Consider the following 22548-nt stretch of genomic DNA (forward strand, 5'->3'; position numbering starts at 1 on the left):
TTCGAACACTATTCCGACGTAATTTTGCGAGAGAAATCGATTTATCGCAGTCCCAATGCGCTGCGAGCAACACCTGTAAAGTTACAGCCGAAAAACTGCAGATTTTCATCGTCATTTCTCTGCTGCTGGTCCTACGCTATTTTTCATGTGTTTTTTGAGTTCCTGGGCGTCCAATTAGTCTAAGAAGCGTCATAGTAATCGATTCCTAGACCAAAAAATTTTTGGCCGAAAAAAATCGAAGGCTAACCCCTTTGCACTTTTGATGAAATTTTCGACGACTTCAAAAACTGCTGCAATTAATTCTTTCGAACACTATTCCGACGTAATTTTGCGAGAGAAATCGATTTATCGCAGTCCCAATGCGCTGCGAGCAACACCTGTAAAGTTACAGCCGAAAAACTGCAGATTTTCATCGTCATTTCTCTGCTGCTGGTCCTACGCTATTTTTCATGTGTTTTTTGAGTTCCTGGGCGTCCAATCAGTCTAAGAAGCGTCATAGTAATCGATTCCTAGACCAAAAAATTTTTGGCCGAAAAAAATCGAAGGCTAACCCCTTTGCATTTTTGATGAAAATTTCGATGACTTTAAAAACTGCTGCAATTAATTCTTTAGAACACTATTCCGACGTAATTTTGCGAGAGAAATCGATTTATCGCAGTCCCAATGCGCTGCGAGCAACACCTGTAAAGTTACAGCCGAAAAACTGCAGATTTTCATCGTCTTTTCTCTGCTGCTGGTCCTACGCTATTTTTCATGTGTTTTTTGAGTTCCTGGGCGTCCAATTAGTCTAAGAAGCGTCATAGTAATCGATTCCTAGACCAAAAAATTTTTGGCCGAAAAAAATCGAAGGCTAACCCCTTTGCATTTTTGATGAAAATTTCGACGACTTTAAAAACTGCTGCAATTAATTCTTTAGAACACTATTTCGACGTAATTTTGCGAGAGAAATCGATTTATCGCAGTCCCAATGCGCTGCGAGCAACACCTGTAAAGTTACAGCCGAAAAACTGCAGATTTTCATCGTCTTTTCTCTGCTGCTGGTCCTACGCTATTTTTTATGTGTTTTTTGAGTTCCTGGGCGTCCAATTAGTCTAAGAGGCGTCATAGTAATCGATTCCTAGACCAAAAAATTTTTGGCCGAAAAAAATCGAAGGCTAACCCCTTTGCATTTTTGATGAAATTTTCGACGACTTTAAGAACTGCTGCAAATAATTCTTTAGAACACTATTCCGACGTAATTTTGCGAGAGAAATCGATTTATCGCAGTCCCAATGCGCTGCGAGCAACACCTGTAAAGTTACAGCCGAAAAACTGCAGATTTTCATCGTCATTTCTCTGCTGCTGGTCCTACGCTATTTTTCATGTGTTTTTTGAGTTCCTGGGCGTCCAATTCGTCTAAGAAGCGTCATAGTAATCGATTCCTGGACCAAAAAATTTTTGGCCGAAAAAAATCGAAGGCTAACCCCTTTGCATTTTTGATGAAATTTTTGACGACTTCAAGAACTGCTGCAATTAATTCTTTAGAACACTATTCCGACGTAATTTTGCGAGAGAAATTGATTTATCGCAGTCCCAATGCGCTGCGAGCAACACCTGTAAAGTTACAGCCGAAAAACTGCAGATTTTCATCGTCATTTCTCTGCTGCTGGTCCTACGCTATTTTTCATGTGTTTTTTGAGTTCCTGGGGTTCCAATTAGCCAGAAAAGGGTTATACAAATCGATTTGGAGACCAAAAATTTCCAGCTTCAAAAATCTCATCAAAAGTAAGGCTAACCCCTTTGGATTTTTTGCCAAAATTTCGACGACTTCGAAAAATTGTAAAATCAATTCTTTCATGCACTATTCCGACGTAATTGCGCGAGAGAAATCGATTAATTGCTATCCCCGTAGAATTCAGCGAATCGGAGAAATTTCGGCCGGCAATTGCTTTTCGTATCAGGAGAACATCTGAGCCGAGGAGGTCTTCTCAAAACAGGGACTGATCGATTGACTGCTTATGATATTGATGCTGCGTGTCTAAATGCATGCCTGCTTGTTTGAGAAGCACTGATCTCTACTATACACGATCGCTTACTCACATGTTACATCTACTTCGAATTAAGCAAATTGCAGAAATTTCAGTCGAAAATTGCTCCTGGTATCAGGAGAATATCTGAGCTGAGGAGGTCGCTCAGAAACAGAGATTGAGTGGTACACACGATGCTGTGTGTCCAGCGATGAGTACGTGTCTGCCTGTCCAAAAGGGCATGCGTCTCACATGTAAGTATGGTTGCCCCAAATAAGGCGCCTTTAAATTGAGCAGGCACGGCCATCATCGCATAGGTAAATTTTGCATAAATTTGAAACGGCATGCAACTGGGACAGGAAAGTGATCACTCCCAAATTTTATGCGTAATCAAATATTTATTCAGTTTCTGCACACATTCTTCCACCAAATATCTCTTCGGACATAGTATTATGTTACATTCCATATTAATGTTTAGTATTGGCGTTGACTGAGGATATGTACCAATTCACTTCAGTTACTATAGTATCACGATTTTTTAACCAAATTTTTCACTCGTCAGAAGTGATCTGCAGAATTCACTGATCTATATTCCAATCAATCATTACGATCAGGTCAATAGTCAGGAATTTGAAAAACACATCTACAACATAATAGGGCCAACAGCTGAGAAATTATAACGAAAATGGTTGATTTCCTGGTTGCAACTCACGATCCATTTTCTACAGTGACTCTAGATTATGCGCAATTATTTCTTGGACGCAAAAATGAATATCATACACGCCACGCACGGGAATAAATATTGAATATGATCAGTACAATGAATGTCTTTTTGGACCACCGTCCATGATATAAAGATGTCGTAGTTTTTTTTTCCTAATCGAAGCCGACCATACTCATGTATCTATAATCTATCTAATAATCGTCGTATGCTGCAAAGATGGTTCATCATCTGCACGCACCCTGTCCAATCCGAGAATACTAAAAATACTTATATACCACTATAGACTAAATACCAAAACAATATTTATTCGCTTGGTTTGTTTCTTCGTATATTTTTACGAGCCTCCAATCTCATAGAAAACAATTCAAATTCTATTATAGCACTTGAAGTTACCAAACAATTTCTAAAATAAATGTCTCGTACGTATTTCTATTTTATGGAAATATTGAAAATTTCAAATCCGAGTCTGTAGGCAGGAGTAGAATCTGTTCCCCAGGAGTCATTGATGAGCCTTGATGCTGTTTCAACTCGCTCTTCAACATGTTCATCACATGTCAACAACCGTTCGCAACAGGAATATGATTGATATTGCGTTTTCTGATTTTCTTTCTGCGGTAAAATGATGGTAAAGGTCAAAGCACTGCAATAGTGTATGATACTTTGTGAGAAACTGATACGAATTTTCAATCTTACCAGTCTTAGGTAATAGTAGTTTTTCCTGGTTCAGCTTGGACATTGCCATGACGGTTTCTATAGTACAAGGTTCGCATCGGTACGACTTCAAGAACATGAGGCTGCAGTGAGGTGTCGATTTCTGTAGCAAGCTGCGAAATCATGAATTCAGAAGCAAACCTGAGTTATTTATATAGTTGTGATTTTTAGATACAGCGTCCGATTACAAATTTGGAGATGAGGATTAGAATATGTTAATGTTACAGCCAAAATTTAACAAAATTTATTTGTGATGTATATATACTGTATCTGTACCTGTATTTTATTCGAAGCTAGACTTTGAATTTTCCCCGCTAGATTTTGTAGGTATTCTATCTTTACACTATAAGCTTGCTACGATTCACATCTATCAATGCGTGCGTTAAGGCATTAACACCGACTGCATAGAGTAAGGCGTTTACGCACGCGTCCGGCCGGCTTGTGGTGCCCTCGAGGATGTTTCAGTGGAAGCAGGGTATCCCATGAAAACGACGACAGGTCGAGCTACGAGTGCCGGAGTTCGAACGAACAAGGATAGCGAGCTTCAGGATTTCGAAGATGAGGTCAGAGGAACTGAAGCCTTCTGCGTTTAGTCGGGTAGTATTGTGGCGGATGGTCGGACATGCGCGATTCTTACGGGAGTGGACCTCGGGTGTGTGATTAAGGAAAGCAACAATGCGATATTCAAGTCACGTATTGCAAAGCACAATGTGATTACTGGTGAAATGATCATGTATTTTTCCTATTTTCTAAAGTACGTGTAACACAGAGAATATTGTAATAGTTTCACGCGTTGCGATATATATCAACGACGACCGGTGATTTGTATACGTTAAAACAAGATCTACAAAAACGTATATATCGACGATATAATCGGAATTGAATTTAATGGTGAATATTTTCCACCCACCTACGACACCAGCATGGTTGCTAAGCATTTTACTCAGGGTGAGTTAACTTATTATTCTTCACGCATCCCCATTTTACAATCGTGAATATTCGGAATCATTCCAGAAAAACTAGACCGACTACTGCATTCATCGTCGACGAAGGAGTATTAATTTTCATACGCACATTCAACGCGACTCACACCCCTAACAAGTTCACCCTCACTTCTTCAAGTTTGATTTTCGGCACTCTTGCTCATTGTCAGCAGCACGCTACAATCCGTTCGACTGCCAACTGTCAAGGGTGGATCATCTCTCCACGCCGCATCACATATACATTGCGTTGTTTCACTCATACCTTAATACACATGTCAAACACACTTTTCTACGCTGATGCGATTTCCATCCTCCGAATGATTCGGAGTTTCGTCAAATACTCCACCCACTCGCGATCAGTGACTGCCACAGAAAAAAAAAGAAGAAAATAAGCATACAATATTCATTTTCGATATTTTCCGTAAATTTTCCTTGCACACTTTCTTTATCATTAACATTTTTCTCTTTGTCTTTATTTAAAAAAAATCATCAGTCAAACTAATGACAATTAATAAAAAACATAGAGTACACGCATATCATTTATTTCTTATAATACGATATTTTAATATTTGTTCGAAATACAGCCGGTTACCTGCATGTCTGATACAGTAATCCTCTTTTCCTAAATGTCGCCTAAACGCATACACAGTCACGACTATTCCTGTAGTTTTGTGTGTGTGTGTAGATATATATATATATATGTATATTCGGTAGAAACAGCTGTCAACGCTGAGCCCAATACCCCTCTTTTCCGCCCCGTATATATATATATATATATATATATATTATATATACTCTATATATACACTTAGATACTGTATAAAGGTATACCATGCGAACCCTGCACGAGACCATAAGGACACACGTTACCTTACGACACAAAAAACCGTTTCCTTTTTTCATTTTTATCTTTTTCTCGTGTCACCCCATTTACACATTTTGTCTGACCCAGTTATAAACTATATACACCATACACAACCACATCGCGAACGCATCTAATTAATTATGTTTTCGTTTCATTTCCTTTCCTTGTCATATTTCATTTAGGTAGTTAATTAACACGCGATTATATGCTTTGGTTTGTCTGGAGGATAGAAAAGTTGGAAAAATTATCAACATTCGTTTCATTTATAATTTTCTGTGGTATTTATTCTACCGTAATGTGGATAGGAAACAAAGAATACGAACGGACAAACGTGAAGGGGGTTTGATCTACTTCGGGCGGAAAGAATTATTCATCTCTGATAACTCGCGCGCTATGCGCGTGTGTATAGCGTTCGACTCACACAATCCGGCATTGCTTCATCGTCGTCATGACTTTCCCATTCATTGGCGAAGAGCGGGACTCAAACTTCTTGCGGGACTGCATGAGTTATACCTGCGAGTTAAGTGAGAGCGTGACTCACACCGTGCAGGGCACTCACGAAATTCCGGGGATTCCCCTTCTGGGATGCTGTCGTCGTCGTCGCCGTCGTCGCCGTCGTCGTCGTTGGCGACGCCGACGTGACTCACTGGAGAATATCAATAGCGGATCTCCGAGCTTTCTTACGCCTCGCAAGAGGGGCACTAGATCGCACCTCCAAGATTATTCCCCCTCCTGCCCCTGTTGCTGCATACCTACGGCATCAAGACAAGACAGGCCTTATCGCTTTTAGTTATGCCGATTCCTCCGTACGCTATCTCAGCGTTTTAGGAGGAAAGCAGCGGAACCTTCCGACGTGCACGGAGTGATACTCGACAGAGAAATAGATATTAAAAGACGCATGGCACGGTGTAAATCCGTAGCACATAGATAATGAGGGTCCGAGCCGAAACGGAAATAGCGGAAAAGGAACCGAGGAACTCCGGTTCACTGATGTCATATTCTTTCGCTTTACGCAGGTTGTAGAATTCGTGACGCTTTGTCACTTGGAAACCATGCGCCTCAGGTACACGCCTCGGGAGGTTTTCTTAATTGAGCTGAGACCGGCGTGTGCAGAGTGCACAGCGGAGGAAATTTCCTTTCTTATTCTATTACCATTTCATGCTGCACCACGTTCCTGCTCATAGCGGCTCCAACTTTTTTCTTTTTCCAATGTAAATACGCGCACGCGGATAGAATTTTAGAAAAAGAGAAGACAAAACGCTGAACGGAAGACGAAGATAACAACTAAAAAGGAAGGGAAAGAATCAACAAACCTTTATAGGAAAGGAAGAGCCGGGCGGGGACGAAAGAACGATGAACGACGGAGAGGCGAGGAGCAGAGGAGAGAGGGAGAGAGAGGGAGAGAGGGAGACAGAGAGAGAAAGAGAGAAAGAGAGGGTTTGGAAGTACGGTACCATCTGTCAAGTAGCCCGCCCTGCGGAGCTACTATATACCCACCACCTTCCACCTCATACCTATGTTCCGCAGTGTCTGCGTGTAGAGCTAGACACAGAACCAAGCCGAGGAACCAACAGACTGCCGATCCCGAAGCGTCGGCAAATGATTCCCCGAATAGGACTGCTTCGTCTAAATATAAACGCTGATTTTTTAAACTAAACATGGTGTAGAATTAAACCTATACGCCTGCAACTCTTGCTCTATTCCTATTTCTCTCTCTCGCTCTCTATAATTAGTTGGAAGTTCTTTCTGTATCTAGCTTTAATTTTATCCAACATTGTCACGGATGATGATAAATCTCTTTCTATTTAGATTTCTATTTCCATTTCTATTTCTCTCTCATTCCTTGTTATGAAACTTTTGCAGCTACTGTCATCGTGAATATGGCAACGCTGTCTAAACGGCAAAGTAAAGAACAACTGCAATAGTATCACCACATAGTAGCTTATCTTATAATCGTGAGAAATTCGTCCGTCTATCGAGGGGAATTTTCGATACCGGGTGAAAATCACTGCTCTTTGTTGGATACAGAGAGAAAGAACTGGAAACGAATATTTTATCGTTGATATGCAATGAACGGTTCCGACAGCGATAATGCATAAATAGCGGACACACAATGAAATAACAGCGTACAATGGCTCTGGATACGCGAATGAGCAAAATAGCGGACATACATCATATGCGATAGTCAATTACTCGTCCAACTCGCAATGCGAAGATTACGTACGCAATGCGCGGATGTCTTTCCGGCCGAGGCTACAGGTTCGATATTATTACAGGACGTGTAGGCTCTCGTTGCACAGTTCGAAAGACACGAAATTCAAAATCAAATAATTTTATTATCAAATCCAGACTTCCAAGGTTCGCCTCCTGTTATACCGGCCACGATTACAGAATTCCTATTTCCTCATGTATACATGACATAACGAAATTGTAGGATCGTGAAAAGAGTTTACTTTTGACACCAGCGCTGGCGTTTCTTTTACTTACAATTAAATCGAAACACGGTTTTAACGTCTATTCATCCGATTACACGCAGAGTCAGTTGACGTACAAACCCATGGGGGTCTGGAAATTGCGCAGCGTTCCGTCGACGAGGCAAAATATGCGTGGTGCGTCCGTGAACGTCCAAGTGAGGAAACTGACGTAGATCCTACCACAGCGATAAGGAATATGCAGGATACGAGTGTGCAGGCGCATGAGAATGAGAATAAAAAATCAACCGAGATAAAATTATGGTGGAGAATTTATTACCGCTACCCGCAATGTCCTAAGGACATTGAGTGAGTCCCGCTCAAGCCTTTTGGTAAACGGAAGAATATTTCTCTTGTTCGGTGCCGATTATTGCCTCTTAGTTTCGCGATCGCATATTCGACGCCCTGCGGAAAAAGGAGTCGATATTGAAATTTCACCGAGCAACTCGCCGTCGTGGATCGCTTCGGGTGCCTCTGCACTCCGCAGCCATTTCTCACCCCGAGTCGTCCTCCCTGTTTTATTGCAACGTACTTGCAGCAGACTGATCGGGACACGCGCCAAGCCCAGGATGCCAGCTGCTACAGGTGCAGCACGCGCCACGACCGTCTCGAGACTCATGATGCATACTTTGCTTTCCGAAGGTTACACCCCGGGATTCCAGTTCCCGCCACCTGCGCGACTTTTCTTCATTCCTTTTTATTGCCGTGGGTCTTGTACCTATAATATGGCACGATATCACCAATTCAGTTTTCAGTAGTACATTACAGGTGCTATATAGGTACGTTTAGTGAAAAGTCGGGATCATGTTAAAATAGAAGTTGGGCCTCTCGGGTGTTCTTTTAAAGTACGACTGATTGAAACATCGTAACGTTGAGAAAATATCCATCCAAGTTGTAGTTCGTATCAGAATACAAGGCCGCTGTATAATATTATATAATTCATCGTACATTATAATTATACCGTGTGGAAAGATCTCGAGTCACCAACCGACGTGCACGCCATACACTTGCGGTTGAGAACACATCTGGCCTCTGTCATTTGGTTAGGACCAAGCCGAACGGCTACTTCCGGTTCGGTAAGCACTTTCAACGCTGAAAGCTACGATGGACCGTACAAAACAGCTCTGAACTAGAAATTATATCCTGGTGTGCTGAAATACAATCGATACACTTTCCCGTGGTTGCCGATGATTTGAACCGGATTCAAAGAAGATTACCCTTGCGCCTTGTTGTTCGAATAATTGTGACTGAGTAACTCATACACGGTGTTACGTATTTATTTTTCCAGGCTCCAGGCCCGAGATGGGGGTCTCGGATATGACGGTGATCAGCGACATAGACGAGACCGGAATAAACAGGAACCTGCAGGTCCGCTACCAACGGGACCAGATATATGTATCCTTTGCCACGTACGTTTCGAGTACGAATCACCCGAGAAAGTCGAAAAAAAAGAAGAAATGCGACATTAGTAATGACACTCGCGTTGTTGAAAGTCGGGAAGATGAGCAGTCGTGCTGCACGGTCGGTGAACTCGGACAACCCCGTGCGCGACGCGCTGCATGCTGGGGGATGCAAAAACGAGACCCGCGGCAAGGGGTGCGTGGATAGAATACCGCACCCGGAGGGAGAGAAACAGGCAGAGGGCGAGCGGCGGACCCTGGGGGCGGTGACCCCGGGGATATGCAGGAGGAGGGGGACAGGGTGGAAATCAGCGTGGACGTCTCGTTTCAAGCCAATTTTCATTCCCTCTTACATGGCGAGAAGATTCAGCCAAACCGAACGATCAAACACTTCCAACTGTTAATGGGAATTTCCTACCTATGGTTCAGAGGTCGGGTCGCGGGGCGTGAATGCATGCACTGTATCCAAACCGTCTTCGTAATGAATTCCGCTGTGAGTAGGTACGCGTAGCACGGCTTAATTCCTTCGTTTAGACCCAGTTCGCGCATTGATTGGACCGTTGAACTCGGCTCGAGAGCTCGCGGGGGCGTGCGCAAAAACCGGATGACATAATTGCCTCAGGTACAGGATACGCGCGTGTATGTGCGCCACGTGGTGTTACATACGCGCCGTTTTGCCCTAGCCGAGGCAGGCTAATTACGGTGTGGAGGTTCGATTATGGCACAAAGGACATTAAAATCCACTGTCCAATAAGAAAGCCAGGTCCTCCTTCCACTTGATTGAAAAAGCAAACTGCTTTTTACACTAACGTCGCAACAGTCTCTTTGCGGTCTAACGACATAAGCAGAAGAGCTTCTGACTCGAGAGTCTCGTCATTGAAACCCTGCATCTCGAGGGGCAGTTGATTTGAATTTGGAACATGATGCAAGGCACGAGCGCCGAGGACGAGGGGAATGAGTCACGCGGCAGGCTCCACTACCCCTAAACATGACGTAACTGAAAACGGTACGTGTAACGTTCGAAACAGAGGGGGAGGGAGGGAGTCCCAACACCAAACACGCGGGCGTGAGGACGAGTTTTAAAAAAAAGCAAAGACCGGCGACCCGGGAAAGGCCGACGGAATTTGATACTGACAATGAACCAGCGATACCCGAGTAAACGGTTCCGTTTCAAACCGCATTTCACGGGATTCGACCGGTCGCCGAATGTGGATGATCAACCGGCGGAGTCCATTGCAGTTGACTGATTTGATTTCCGCGCCCCGGATCCCGACATTCCTCGGGCCTTCCACATGTCGGGTGTGTGGATCACGATGCGACGAGGTTGTCGTTACGTTCTCCTCCATCCTCGCCGAGAGCCGGGGTGACTTTCAACACCCGCACACTTCCCCGTTGTTCCAGTGTCGCGCGATTCAAATGTCATTCATTTCGTAAGCCGGCATAGGTGTATGTTTACCCACTTATAATGTAGCCCGATTCGTGTATAACATAGACGTAAATCAGGCCAGGTAATACAAGCCGTGTGAACCTTGCCCGGTTTGGCTGTTTATCCTTCTATTTACACACCGCGAGTTTTCCTTAACTTGAAACTTTTCCTCACAGACCTACACCGGGTCCATATTGATTGCTGTCAATCCCTACAAGGAAGTCGACATCTACACATCGGTAAGGAAAAGCATCGAATGCCTACCCATAGCTGTTTTATATTCCTTCATGCATATTATCATCCGTTCACAGTTAGCCGTACATCCACTCAACCATGCCTCGTAGCTATAATTCAATTAACTCGAGTTTGGCACCTATGTGCCAAGAAAAGGTATACATACATTACAAGAAAGGCACACCAACGCGGTACGTACGTAAAACGCTGGCGCTAGCCACGTGCTTCCGGACTTTGCAACGCGTGCGGTGTACCCGCCAGACGAGACAGGAAGTCCTATCTCGAGAATAGTAATATATGTATAATACGTCGGTGCCGAGAGAGAATCATGAATTAGGTATATAAGCTGTGTAATATATTCGCTTCGCTTCGTTCATTCTGTCATTCGCGCTCCTTAAATTTTCTCACAACTAGGTTCAGCAGGGTGCTCCTAAATATCCGGGTCTATGTTTAGCCCTATTGGTTCTAACACTCGAGAAGCTTCGTCGTAACTTCCTGCCTTGCACTCGGCACGATTCGAATTCCGTTCCGCGTTCCTCGTTCGTTTCCTAGATTTACACGTTTCGCTCTCTCGATTGCTCGATAAGCGAAAGAGAGAGTGGACAAAATTCGCCACACAAGGTCGAACCGTTTTTACAGCAACGGTTTTTCACCTTGACCCTGATTTCTTTATCACTCTTGTTTCCTTCCAACGGTCCGATCTCGAATCACCGAAAATCACTCGCCGTTGTCGCCTGTTCCTATAAGCGTTTGCGGTAGAAAAACAGGAAACGGAAATCCCCCAGCTTTCGCGTCTTATAACTCGGGAAAGGCCACGACGTTACGTAGATAATAATCCTAACCGCTTTCAGACAGTATAGCCATAGTTTTGCAAGGCTGTTTCCAGGTTTGTTGGCTGCAGTGCGGTCTATCAAAAACGAATAAAAGAAAGAAACGATCGGTTGAAAGTCGCGTAAAGGGGTGAATGATACTAGAACCGCTTCATCGGCGCATCCAACGCCGACTATTTTCAGGATCTGGCCACGAGATTGGTGGCAGGGTCAGAATCCGCGTAATCGAGTCGATGCCCCCTATAGCTTCTTCGTGTTCAGCTACCCTGCTTCTGCGCATTGAACATGATTTGAGAAGAAATAGCATCGTGACATCGTTAGATTATCAGCGTTGTTGCCAGTAAACTATTTAAAACTCTGTTCAACTGATATTAGCGACGGTCGGTCACTTTACTGCCCAACCGCAAAACGGAGGCGTAAAATATGACAAATGCGCGCAGGATAAGTGAAAAGAATTACATCTGCGAAGGAAACTAATTGTAAGAGCGCGCGTTCAAATTTCGCGACATCGCTGTAATCGTGTAACGTCGACATTCTAACCCTCTTCGAATAATATACATACTATAGAAGAAAACATTCCGCTTTAAAATATGCACATACGTATAATGTATACATACGTATACCATGCACAGAATTAACAAGTGCCATGTGCTATACGTTGCATTTCGCCCCGCTTTCGCAGCAGCAGCAGCAACAGCAGCATATGATAAACTGGGTCAGAAAACCGGAGCACACCATCAACCATCAACCACGTTTGAATAGCCTGCTTCATAATTTCTGAAGTGCAGAGCAGCGAGCGTTTTGAGAAAGAAAAAGGGTAGTTGATGACCGAAAAAAACAAACAAACAAACTACATGCAGCTTGCGGAATGCCACATTGCGCGGGAATCGATCGTTGCAACCGCGTGCAGCTACGACGTTTATACATCGTCCTCGTCGTCGTCGGAGGTCGGATACTCAGATGCATGTGATTTTCGTACCCCAATTGCGATGGTGGAGTGCGAAGGAACCGAACGGGTTTGCAGCGGCCGGATCGATGATCGTGAAAGTCCGCGAATAATGAGCGGAAATTCATCATCCCAGTCCCGCTCTGCAGCGATAGATGTTGCTTGCCGGTGAATTTCCCTCTCTCGACTGTCTTTCAAACGGGGTGTGCCCTCGAGGAGATCCACGGGAAACTGGGAGGCGAAGATCCGGCCGCTAGGGCGGTCAAAGTTAACGGGGCGGGTTTCTATTGATCGGTCTCAGCTCCAAGCGAACCGCCGAGCGCATGGCACGTGTACATATGTATGTCCATATATACATATACATACATACAGTATGTATTATACGCATAACGGGTCTAGAATGGAACCGCGTCGTTCATTCATTCGCGCGGTTAAAATTCGCGGAGCGATATACTGCAGCTGCGGCATCGGTATGCCTGTATATGGATTTGCTCAACCAGTGGGGGTCGGCGGGTTCGATCATCTCGCGCGATGACGTCATATCCGAATCTGCAATCCATCCCTCCAGAGTCGAGGGAAGTGCACGTTTCCTCCTCATCCTCCTCCCTCTCCGGCTCGGTCTCGTTCTCATTATCATTATCATTATCATTATCATGCTCCTCCTCCTGACGAGAGGGGCACTTGTGCCGCTCACCCTGCGACCCGTAAACGTCGTCATACGAGTCCCAGGCTGGTCCCTGTGGAGTAGAAAACAAGGTGTACAGCCTTAAAATGTCACTGTAAAGCTGCGGCTAGTGCAGCGTGAAGAAGGAAGTGCCTAGTTACGAGTCAAGCGTATAAGCGAGAGGACCGTTTCACCCCTCGTGGGCTGCACTTTAAGCCACGACGCGACAGGGAAAAAGCGAAGCGCAGCCGAGATGCGATGATGATGATGATGATGACGATGATGATGAGTAGCGAAGTAGGGAAAACGTTTAGCGTTACATCATCATCATCACGGCTCTCGTAACGTTACGAGGGCGAGAAGTTGTCATTCCCTTATAGCTCTACCCTTCCCACAGGATTACGTCACCCGTTATCATGGGCAGAAAATGGGAGCGTTGGAGCCGCACGTCTTCGCCCTGGCCGAGGCGGCCTACCGGTCGCTTCAGGACACCGAGAGCAATCAGTCCTGCGTAATAAGCGGCGAGAGCGGCGCCGGGAAAACCGAAACCACCAAATTCATATTGCAGTATTTGTGCTCGGTTACCAGCAACGTCGACACGTGGGTCGAGCAGCAAATCCTCGAGGCGAACACGATCCTCGAAGCGTTTGGTAAGAAGACGAGTCACAAGTCGTTGTCCGCCCAACGGCACCTTGCCTGTTGTGTTTGCACAGCCGTTTTTAATTCGTATTTTCCTTCACGCTCTTTTCGAACGTGCCGCAGGTAACGCGAAGACCGTTCGAAACGACAACAGCTCGAGGTTCGGGAAATTCATGCAAGTCTGCTTCGACAGCAAGTGGATGATAAAGGGTTGCATAATTCAGGACTACCTCCTCGAGCAGAGTAGAATAACATTTCAGAGTCCGGGCGAGCGGAATTACCACGTGTTCTACCAGCTGGTGGAGGCGGGAACGAGCAACCGGGAGTTTGCCGATCAGTACAAACTGCGACCGGCGAGTTTTTACAAGTATTTAAACCAGTCCGGGTGCACGAAGATCGACGGTATCTCGGACTCGCGCAAGCTCGACGCCTTGAGGCTAGCCTTCAACGTCCTCCAAGTACCAGCCGAGATGTGCGAGGGTATATTCCGCGTATTGTCGGCCATTCTGTGGCTGGGCAACCTCAGCTTCGAAGACGTCGACGGGGAGCGTTGCGAGGTGACCCGCGACGACGAGGACATCGTCGCCACGGTCGCTCCGCTCCTCGGGCTTCAGGTCGAGGACGTTACGCGAGTTGTTCTCGTGCGGCAGATCAACGTACGGGGCAACATCACGGAGATTCCGCTCAAGGTCCAGGAGGCCAGAGAAAACAGACACGCGATGGCCAAGGCGCTCTACTCCAGAACTTTCGCCTGGCTGATCAACCACATCAACAACTGCACTAACCCCGGTCAGGACAGCTCCCGGTTCCTTGGAGTCCTCGATATTTTTGGCTTCGAAAACTTTGCCGCGAACAGCTTCGAGCAACTGTGCATAAACTACACGAACGAGAAGCTCCACAAGTTCTTCAATCACTACGTTTTCGCCCTGGAGCAGGAGATTGTGAGTATCGTGTTTATAGGTACTACACCTGGATGTGTACGGCAGCGGCAGTTAGATAAGCCGTTTTTTTTTTCTTTCTTCTTCTTCGCCATTTCAGTACCGCCAGGAGGAGATCCAATACTCGCACATCCAGTTTACCGACAACACGCTGTGCCTGGAGCTGATCGAGAAGCCGCCGCGATGCGTGCTTAAGATGCTGACCGAGCAGTGCCACATGCCGAAGGGATCCGACCTGGCCTATCTCTCCAATTTGCACGCCGAGTTCGACGCCCATCCGTGTTACGTGAAGGGTGACGACCGGAGGAAGTGGGAGACCGAGTTCGGCGTGAAGCATTACGCCGGTTGCGTGACCTACACCGTTGAGGGATTCGTCGACAAGAACAGGGACGTGCAGCAGGACGTATTCTTCGACTTCATGTCGAGGAGCAGGAACGTATTCGTTCAGGAAATAACGAGGTATCAGGATCTGCTGAGCTGCACGGTTGCCAGATCCGGTACGATGACGATGTCCCGAGGGACGTCGAAGGGGAAACCTACCCTCTGCGATTCGTTCAGGCACCAGCTTCAAGCACTGGTCGACGTCCTCCAGGCGACGACCCCGTGGTACGCGCGTTGCATAAAGCCGAACATGAAAAAGATGGCGAACAATTACGACGAGCAATTGGTCCTGGACCAACTAAAGTACTTGGGTATGCTCGACATAATCAGAATACGGAAAGAAGGATTCCCGATACACATGCCGTTCGTTGACTTCGTCGCGAGATACAGATGTCTCGACAAGGGCAGGCTACTCGGTAACTGCGACGAGAAGGAGGCTGTCAGACGACTGATACGAAGCCAGGGAATACCGGAGACCGAATGGCAGATAGGTAGGACGAAAGTATTCCTGCGGAGCTACGTTCACGAACCTCTCGAAGACACGAGGAACCAAATGGTCACTAGAAACGCGATCGTCATACAGAAGATTTGGCGGGGTTACACAGCTCGCAAAGGTATAATAATAACAACAACAACAACAACAACAACCCTAATAATAATAATAATAATAAAGCAATATACCTGAGACGACGCCGTTTTCACGACCTAATAAATTCGATGTTTCTTATAAACTTTACAGAATTTTTGCGAGTAAGAGAAGCTGCGCTGAGGGTTCAGCACGCCTACCGGGGATGGAAACTCCGTATTATGTTCATAAGGAAGCGCAGGGCTGCGGTCGTGATTCAGTCCCACCTTCGTGGCGTATTTGCGCGCGAGGTTGCCGCGGCTCTGAGAGAAATGCGACGGGTCGACGAAGAGATGAGGAAACGCGAGAGGATGGAGGAAGAACGGAAACACATGGAAGACAAGAAAGCACTCGAGGAGATACAGAGGTGAGTGTGGAAACAAGGACGAGCTGATTATCGACTGTCGAATTGGACATATCTAGGTACTATCTAGGTATATGGATATACGACGACTTGAGAACGACTTTATTTCATTATCGTGTTCCCCCTTTGTGTCTTGTAGCGCGCAATACGACGGTATTATGGGAATGGAGCGAGGGTAAGTTCGGTGAAATGCCTGCGTGTACCGTCTCTTCGTTGAATCAATCAATTACTGTCTTGCTATACTTACAATTAATACACAATCTCTTCTGACTTTTCTGCGCCTGATACATGATAACTCGCAAAACTATAACTAATACCGGGCACGATGAATGATATGGAACAAAAAACAAACAACACCTCCTCAGCATCAGCACGTCTTTTGATAAAAATAAATATTGTACAGTATGCGAGTTTGGAATGTCTAACACCGAAGGATTTAGATCCTCCCGCGATATTCGTCGTCGACTTACCTCTAACGTTCGCTATATAATTTCTATCGAAATTGCAGAAAGGCGCAGGAGGAGATCGCTGCGCTGTCCCAGATGGCCGAGCAGCTGAATTCGAAAATGGCAACATCCGAACTGCAGGCGGTAGACCTGGACAACCTCTTCTCGTTCCTGTCGGACGTACAGTCGACAAAGAGCAACCAGATAATCGACGAGATCGGAGAGCAGATGGACGAGCTGGTCGAGGACTTGGACGTGGAACTGGAGACGGTGATCCAGCAGGAGATGGAGCTGGGTCAGAACGGCATGCAGGAGGAGCGAAGACAGAGCGGGACGAACGCCGAGACGGTGCTTCAGCAGCAGCAAAGGGCGGCGGCTAAGCTGGGACAGCCGCGTCTCCCGGAACCGACGGAACCACCGCCTCCACCCCCGCCGCCGGCGGTCCTCGAGGACGAGTCTCCGAGCGCGACGAACAGCTCCGGTATCTCGACGGCGGGCGACGGAGAGCCGATATACGAGTCGGTTCTCCCAAGGGACGAGAACGGGCCTAGCAGCCCGGTGCTAATCAACGTCGGATCGACGATCGGCAACGGCGATCTGTGCGGTTCGCCGCCTCCGGTACCCACCGGCAAGATAGCCAAGGAGCCCATAGCCGGCAGCCCGCCGCCTCGCTCGGATTCCCGGAACTCGAACGGAATCGTCAATCACCACCACCACCACCATCACCAGTCGCAATCGCTGCCTCCGCCGCCAACATCCCACCCTCACGAACAGCAGCCCGCCGAGCGGGAACAGCGGCGAAAATTCCGCGTCGAGAGGAAACTCCAGGAACTGGAGGAGAACAAGGACGTCCAGGAGGCGGACGCCACCTATCACGACATCGTCGAGTTCGCCCAGAACTATTTCAACAACCACGAGCGATCCCCCGAGGGAACCATCATCGCCACGCTGACGAGGAAGTCGCGCGGCAAAAGTCTCGAGTTTATACCCAAGTACGAAATGGTCACGTACTACAAGGGATCCAGCATACCAAACTCTCATATCCACATGTACGACCCGGACAACGTGAACGTTGCCTGCTCGGTGTTCAGGGTAAGTTGTGTAGCGATCGAAGAAGTTTCGAACGGCGGTTAAATCGACTTGTTTTTTTTTTCACTTCTCTTCTTTTTACCTCTCATCGCAGGACTTGTGCAAGTACACGCGAGGCGAGATGAAGCTCGAGCAAGAGATCGCGACGATCCAGGTAATAATCGGCTACGGAATCGAGCGCGAGGAGCTCAGGGACGAGATATTGGTCCAGTGCATGCGTCAGGCGACGAACAACCCGAATCCGGAATGGGCGGAGCGGGTTTGGCTGCTTCTCTGCCTGGCAATCGTCGCGTTCCAGCCGAGCAAACTCCTCTACAAGTACTTCGTGTCTTTTCTCAAGAAGAACCTTGCCCTGGAGGGTAAACTCCGTCAGTACGTTCAATGGTGCGTCGACAACTGTAAGAACACCAAAGTGTCCTGCAGACAGTTTCCTCCGTCGACGGTTGAGATCGCGGCGATGAGGAGACTCGGTACGATCGTTTGTCGCTTCTTCTTCCTCGATGGCAGGACGAAGGCTATCGACGTACACCCGACGGACACGGCGGCCGACGCGGCCGCGAAATTGGCCGAGAAACTTGGACTGAGGTCGCTCGACGGATGGGCGATATACCAAAGTAGGCCCGACGGCGAGGAGCACGTCCGAGCCCACGATTACCTCTACGACGTGATAGCGGCCTGGGAAGTGTGAGTTGTAACATCGCGTAGCGTCGAAACGTGTTCGCAAGGATTTATTTTTACCGTAGTGAATTTATTTCCGCAGGAAGCAGTGCAAGCTGAACACGACCCAGTCGACATTCTCGACTCTGAGACGCAGCAACAATCCGACACTTGGAAGCGGCGAGAATCGGTTTGTATTCAAACGAAGATTATTCAGAAACAGTCGCGAGCTGTCCCAGGATCCCGTCGAGGTCAACATGCTCTACGCTCAGGCGGTCTACAACGTCGTCAAGGTAACATCGAGGCACAGGTCGACTTTCACCGATACGCGATTAGCGAGACTAATGTCGAATCCTTGTGTTTTCAGTGCGACGATTTCCCGGTGTCCGAGAAAGTCGCGCTTCAACTGGCCGGGCTGCAGGCCCAGGTTGCACTCGGTGACCCGAAGGACAACGATCGGCTCGACTACTACGCGGAAGTTGACAGTTTCCTTCCTTACCGCATAAGCAGAGCTCGAGGCGACGACGTCTGGGTGCCGATCATAGCCCAAGCCCACATGCAGTACGGAGCTGGGCGTGCCGAGTTGGCCGCGAAAGTGTTGTACCTCTCTTGCGTGATGCAGTATCCGCTCTACGGTACGACGATGTTCAACGTGACGTACCGGGGCTATTGGTCCTACGGTAATCAGCTGATACTGGGAATAAACTGCGACGGTCTGATGCTCATAAAGCCGGACGACAAGTTCGTTTTGTCGGAGTACAGATACCAGGACGTCGAGAGCATAATGCTGGACCCCAGCGACTCATTCATCACGCTGTCGCTGCTGAGGCACAACCCGGACAGCTCGCACAAGTGTTTCGTGTTCGAGACGAAGCAGAAGAACGAGATCGGTAGTCTGATCGTCAGCTACTGTCCAGCCCTGGCTGGCTGGATAACGGAGAATGAGGCGCCGGTGAAAAAGGTCAAGGGGATAACGAACGAGGATAGAGTACGGCTCTATCACAACCTGGTCAACTGTCGGAGGACGTTGGTAGACTCGGACGCACTTCGAAAGCCGCAAGACATGGGCGGCGGGTTCCTCAGAAACACCTTGCGCCGCCTCTCCAAGCACAGGATAGAGAAGCTGCGCCAGGAACACGGCAACGCGATGGACCACGGGGAGACGTACAAGGGCTTTCCGTACGCCTACTGGGCGTTCGGCAGGCAGCCCATTCCACAAAGCCTGACGAAGCTCCCGGAAGCCGAGGAGCAGATCGCGCTGAGCGTCTTTCAACTGATCCTGACCTACGCCGGACTCGGACAGAACGGAGACGCGGTTCGGAGCGTCGAGGACGAGCACGTGAACTTGATCCAGACGATAATGGAACGCTGTATGCGCAAGGAGTGCCTCCTCGGCGAGCTCTACCTACAACTGATAAAGCAGACCACCGACCACCCCGATCCAAACAGCAGAGTAAACCTGAGACACTGGGCGCTCCTCTCCTTGGCTTGCTCGGTCATTCTCCCGCCACAGAAGATAATAAGAAAGTACTTAATGGCCCATTTGAAAAGATGCGCCAGCGACTACGTAACGGAGGAGGGAAAGTACGCGAGATTTTCCGAGAAATGTTTGAACAAGACACAGGGGACGAGGAGGAGGCAGTGGCCGCCCAGCAGAGAGGAAATCATGTGCACCATAAACAGGCGGCCTATTTACGCTAGGTTCCATTTCATGGACGGTCAATATCACGCGGTTGAATTTCACCCGTCGTCGACCGCGAGGGACGTGATGGAAATAATCAAGGCGAAGATTGGACTCGAGGAAACGGCCATGGGTGAGTAGAGATTCAATTGTAAAGGAAATCGGGACGAGCCGGTACCGTAACGAACGTTGTTCTCACCTTGCAGGCTACGCGATTTACGAAAAACTTGGTTCGTCCGAACGCTCCCTCGTTCCGGAGGAGAAGATAGCCGACGTAATGTCAAAATGGGAGCGTTACAGAACAGCCAGTGCGACGCACACCCAACAGTCCCAGCAATCCCAGAGAAAGCACACGCATCATTTGTTCCTCTTCAAAAAGCACCTGTTTCTCGATCAGTACATGAACCTTGACGATCCTGTGGAGAAGGAGCTCCTCTATCACCAGGTTTTGCACGATTTGCGCGCGGATAGATTCCCGATCACGGACAAAGAGGCGGTGAGTAAATGGCGCTGATTAATCGTCACCATATTCGACATCGTTGAAATGTACGGGGCTGTAACGCTTAGTAACGTTAACGTTTAGAACGACGTTGAGAGAGTTAGTTTTCAAAATATAAGTGTGTTTTGTTTAATTATAAGTAACGATTTTTCTCAAACACGCATCGTTAGAGTAACGTCACGTTACTATAACTTCATCCTCGTTAAATTGTGCCGTACTCTTACCTTTGCACGTGTTTCCATTAATCCCAGATGATGCTGACGGCGCTGCAAGCCCAACTGGAACTGGGCGACTGCGAGGAGGGTTTGTCCGGTGGTCAGGAGTACCGGGGAATAGCTGGACACTGCTTGCCGGCTCGACTAGTTCCGAATCTGAGTCCCGACGGGGTCTTGCAACACCACCAATCGCTGAGAGGAATGACGCCGCCGGAGGCGAAGAAGGCATTTTTGAATTTGATTCAGTCTTGGCCGCTGCACAAGGCGACGATATTCGACGTAATGCAGTCATTCACGTCAAACTGGCCGAGAGTCTTGTGGCTTGCCGTTGACCAGAAGGGTCTGCATTTACTCGAGCATCGCTCGCGGAACGCTCTCTGCAGCTACGAGTACGGAAGTATTCTCAGCTTCAGTCCAGCCCTCAATTGCCTGATGATCATTACTGGGACGGACAAAAAGCAGAGCAAAGTTATCATAACAACGTCGCAGGTAATTTGCGCGTCTGACTGATATCTTGTCAATTTCTGTCTCAACGTGTCTCTGAATAAACCTGACTTCTCCCTCTCGCAGGCATTCCAGATATCAAATCTAATCAGGGAGTACACGGAGGTCCTTCAGTCCCCGGTCGAAGTATCCAAGCGGGATTCGACCATCGTCCAGCAGGTCAGTCAACAGCCTCAGGCTCCGCCATCCTCGGCTGGAGGACGAAGATCCAGACCTGTGTCCATGCTGCACAGGCCGGCACCGGTGATACACTCTCAGGCCAGTTAAATTGGTATTCAGAGAGGGTCAAGGGACGTTGATCCTGGTACTAGAATAATGACTGATCTTTAATTCTTGGCACCAGTCTGAGTAAGTGACTGTAAAACGAACGCACAAGGATCGAAGATAATACCTAGTTAGTATCGCGCGGGCTGTAAAATAAAAAGAATACGAAAACACAATCAGACAAATAAACATTTTCGTATTATTTGCCGAATATACGCGTATAAAACATACGTCGGAACGCGAACGAAAAGAAGATTGCCAGTAAAGCCTAATAGTTTTTATCTCTTCCAGTATTTATCGATTCAGGCTGAAAAACCGATTTGGTTCGGATGCTACACGTTGTACCAAATTGCATTTAAACAACATTTATTATGGTATCGTTACTATTATTATCATTCGAGGTTATTATTATGATTATTATACGAGGAAATATTACACACTGCCAAGTTTAAAACTGTGCAAAACATTCAGGAGTCAAGAAAATCGAATATAACGAGGTTGCACGGCGTTAAATGTCTAGATGAAAAATAGCCCTGTTCGAGAAGTAGTGGATAAACTTGATAGCTACAATGAATGTACATTACTTAAAATTGGAATAAAACTCCTAGGTAGCAATCGTAGGTTCGATATATTATTTCGCATTGCTTTATAGTGAAAAAAAAAATTATTGAGAATTGAGGCACGAATGTTATAGTTAAATTGCTTTTAGTGTATAATCTCAGGGCTCCGTGAATAGATAATGTTTAAATTAATTATTACGCGTCTTTCGCAAAGTGCGAAAGTTTAAACCGAGCCCCGCACAAGTTCTCTCCAATCACAATGAAACGCCGCACCGCCGATGAAACAACAACGTTCAACGAGTGCGACTTATTATGAAAGGAAAACTTAAAAAAAATGATATGTTATATACAAATATAAATATATATATATATATTATATATATATATTATACTTGTTACGTGTATATTTTAATATGGGAATGAGAC

General features: G+C 46.9%; 1 protein-coding gene across 2 annotated transcripts; it reads left to right on the forward strand.

Moving 5' to 3' along the window:
* The first annotated feature begins 4038 nt into the window (after positions 1 to 4038).
* LOC124413770 (myosin-I heavy chain) lies at positions 4039 to 22078 on the forward strand. 2 transcript variants are annotated; one of them, XM_046894528.1, is made up of 15 exons: positions 4039 to 4389; positions 9049 to 9155; positions 10763 to 10825; positions 13658 to 13910; positions 14023 to 14840; positions 14938 to 15832; positions 15958 to 16210; positions 16347 to 16382; positions 16716 to 17745; positions 17837 to 18426; positions 18503 to 18692; positions 18767 to 20213; positions 20287 to 20576; positions 20831 to 21283; positions 21365 to 22078. In XM_046894528.1, the coding sequence occupies exons 1-15, from the start codon at positions 4365 to 4367 to the stop codon at positions 21563 to 21565; spliced, it is 6651 nt and encodes a 2216-aa protein (XP_046750484.1). In that variant the 5' UTR covers positions 4039 to 4364; the 3' UTR covers positions 21566 to 22078. The 2 variants fall into 2 exon arrangements, with proteins under 2 accessions (XP_046750484.1, XP_046750485.1); XM_046894529.1 differs by lacking the exon at positions 16347 to 16382.
* Positions 22079 to 22548: the final 470 nt, after the last annotated feature.

This window comes from Diprion similis, chromosome 13 (genome assembly GCF_021155765.1).
Source record: "Diprion similis isolate iyDipSimi1 chromosome 13, iyDipSimi1.1, whole genome shotgun sequence".
Taxonomy (NCBI): domain Eukaryota; kingdom Metazoa; phylum Arthropoda; class Insecta; order Hymenoptera; family Diprionidae; genus Diprion; species Diprion similis.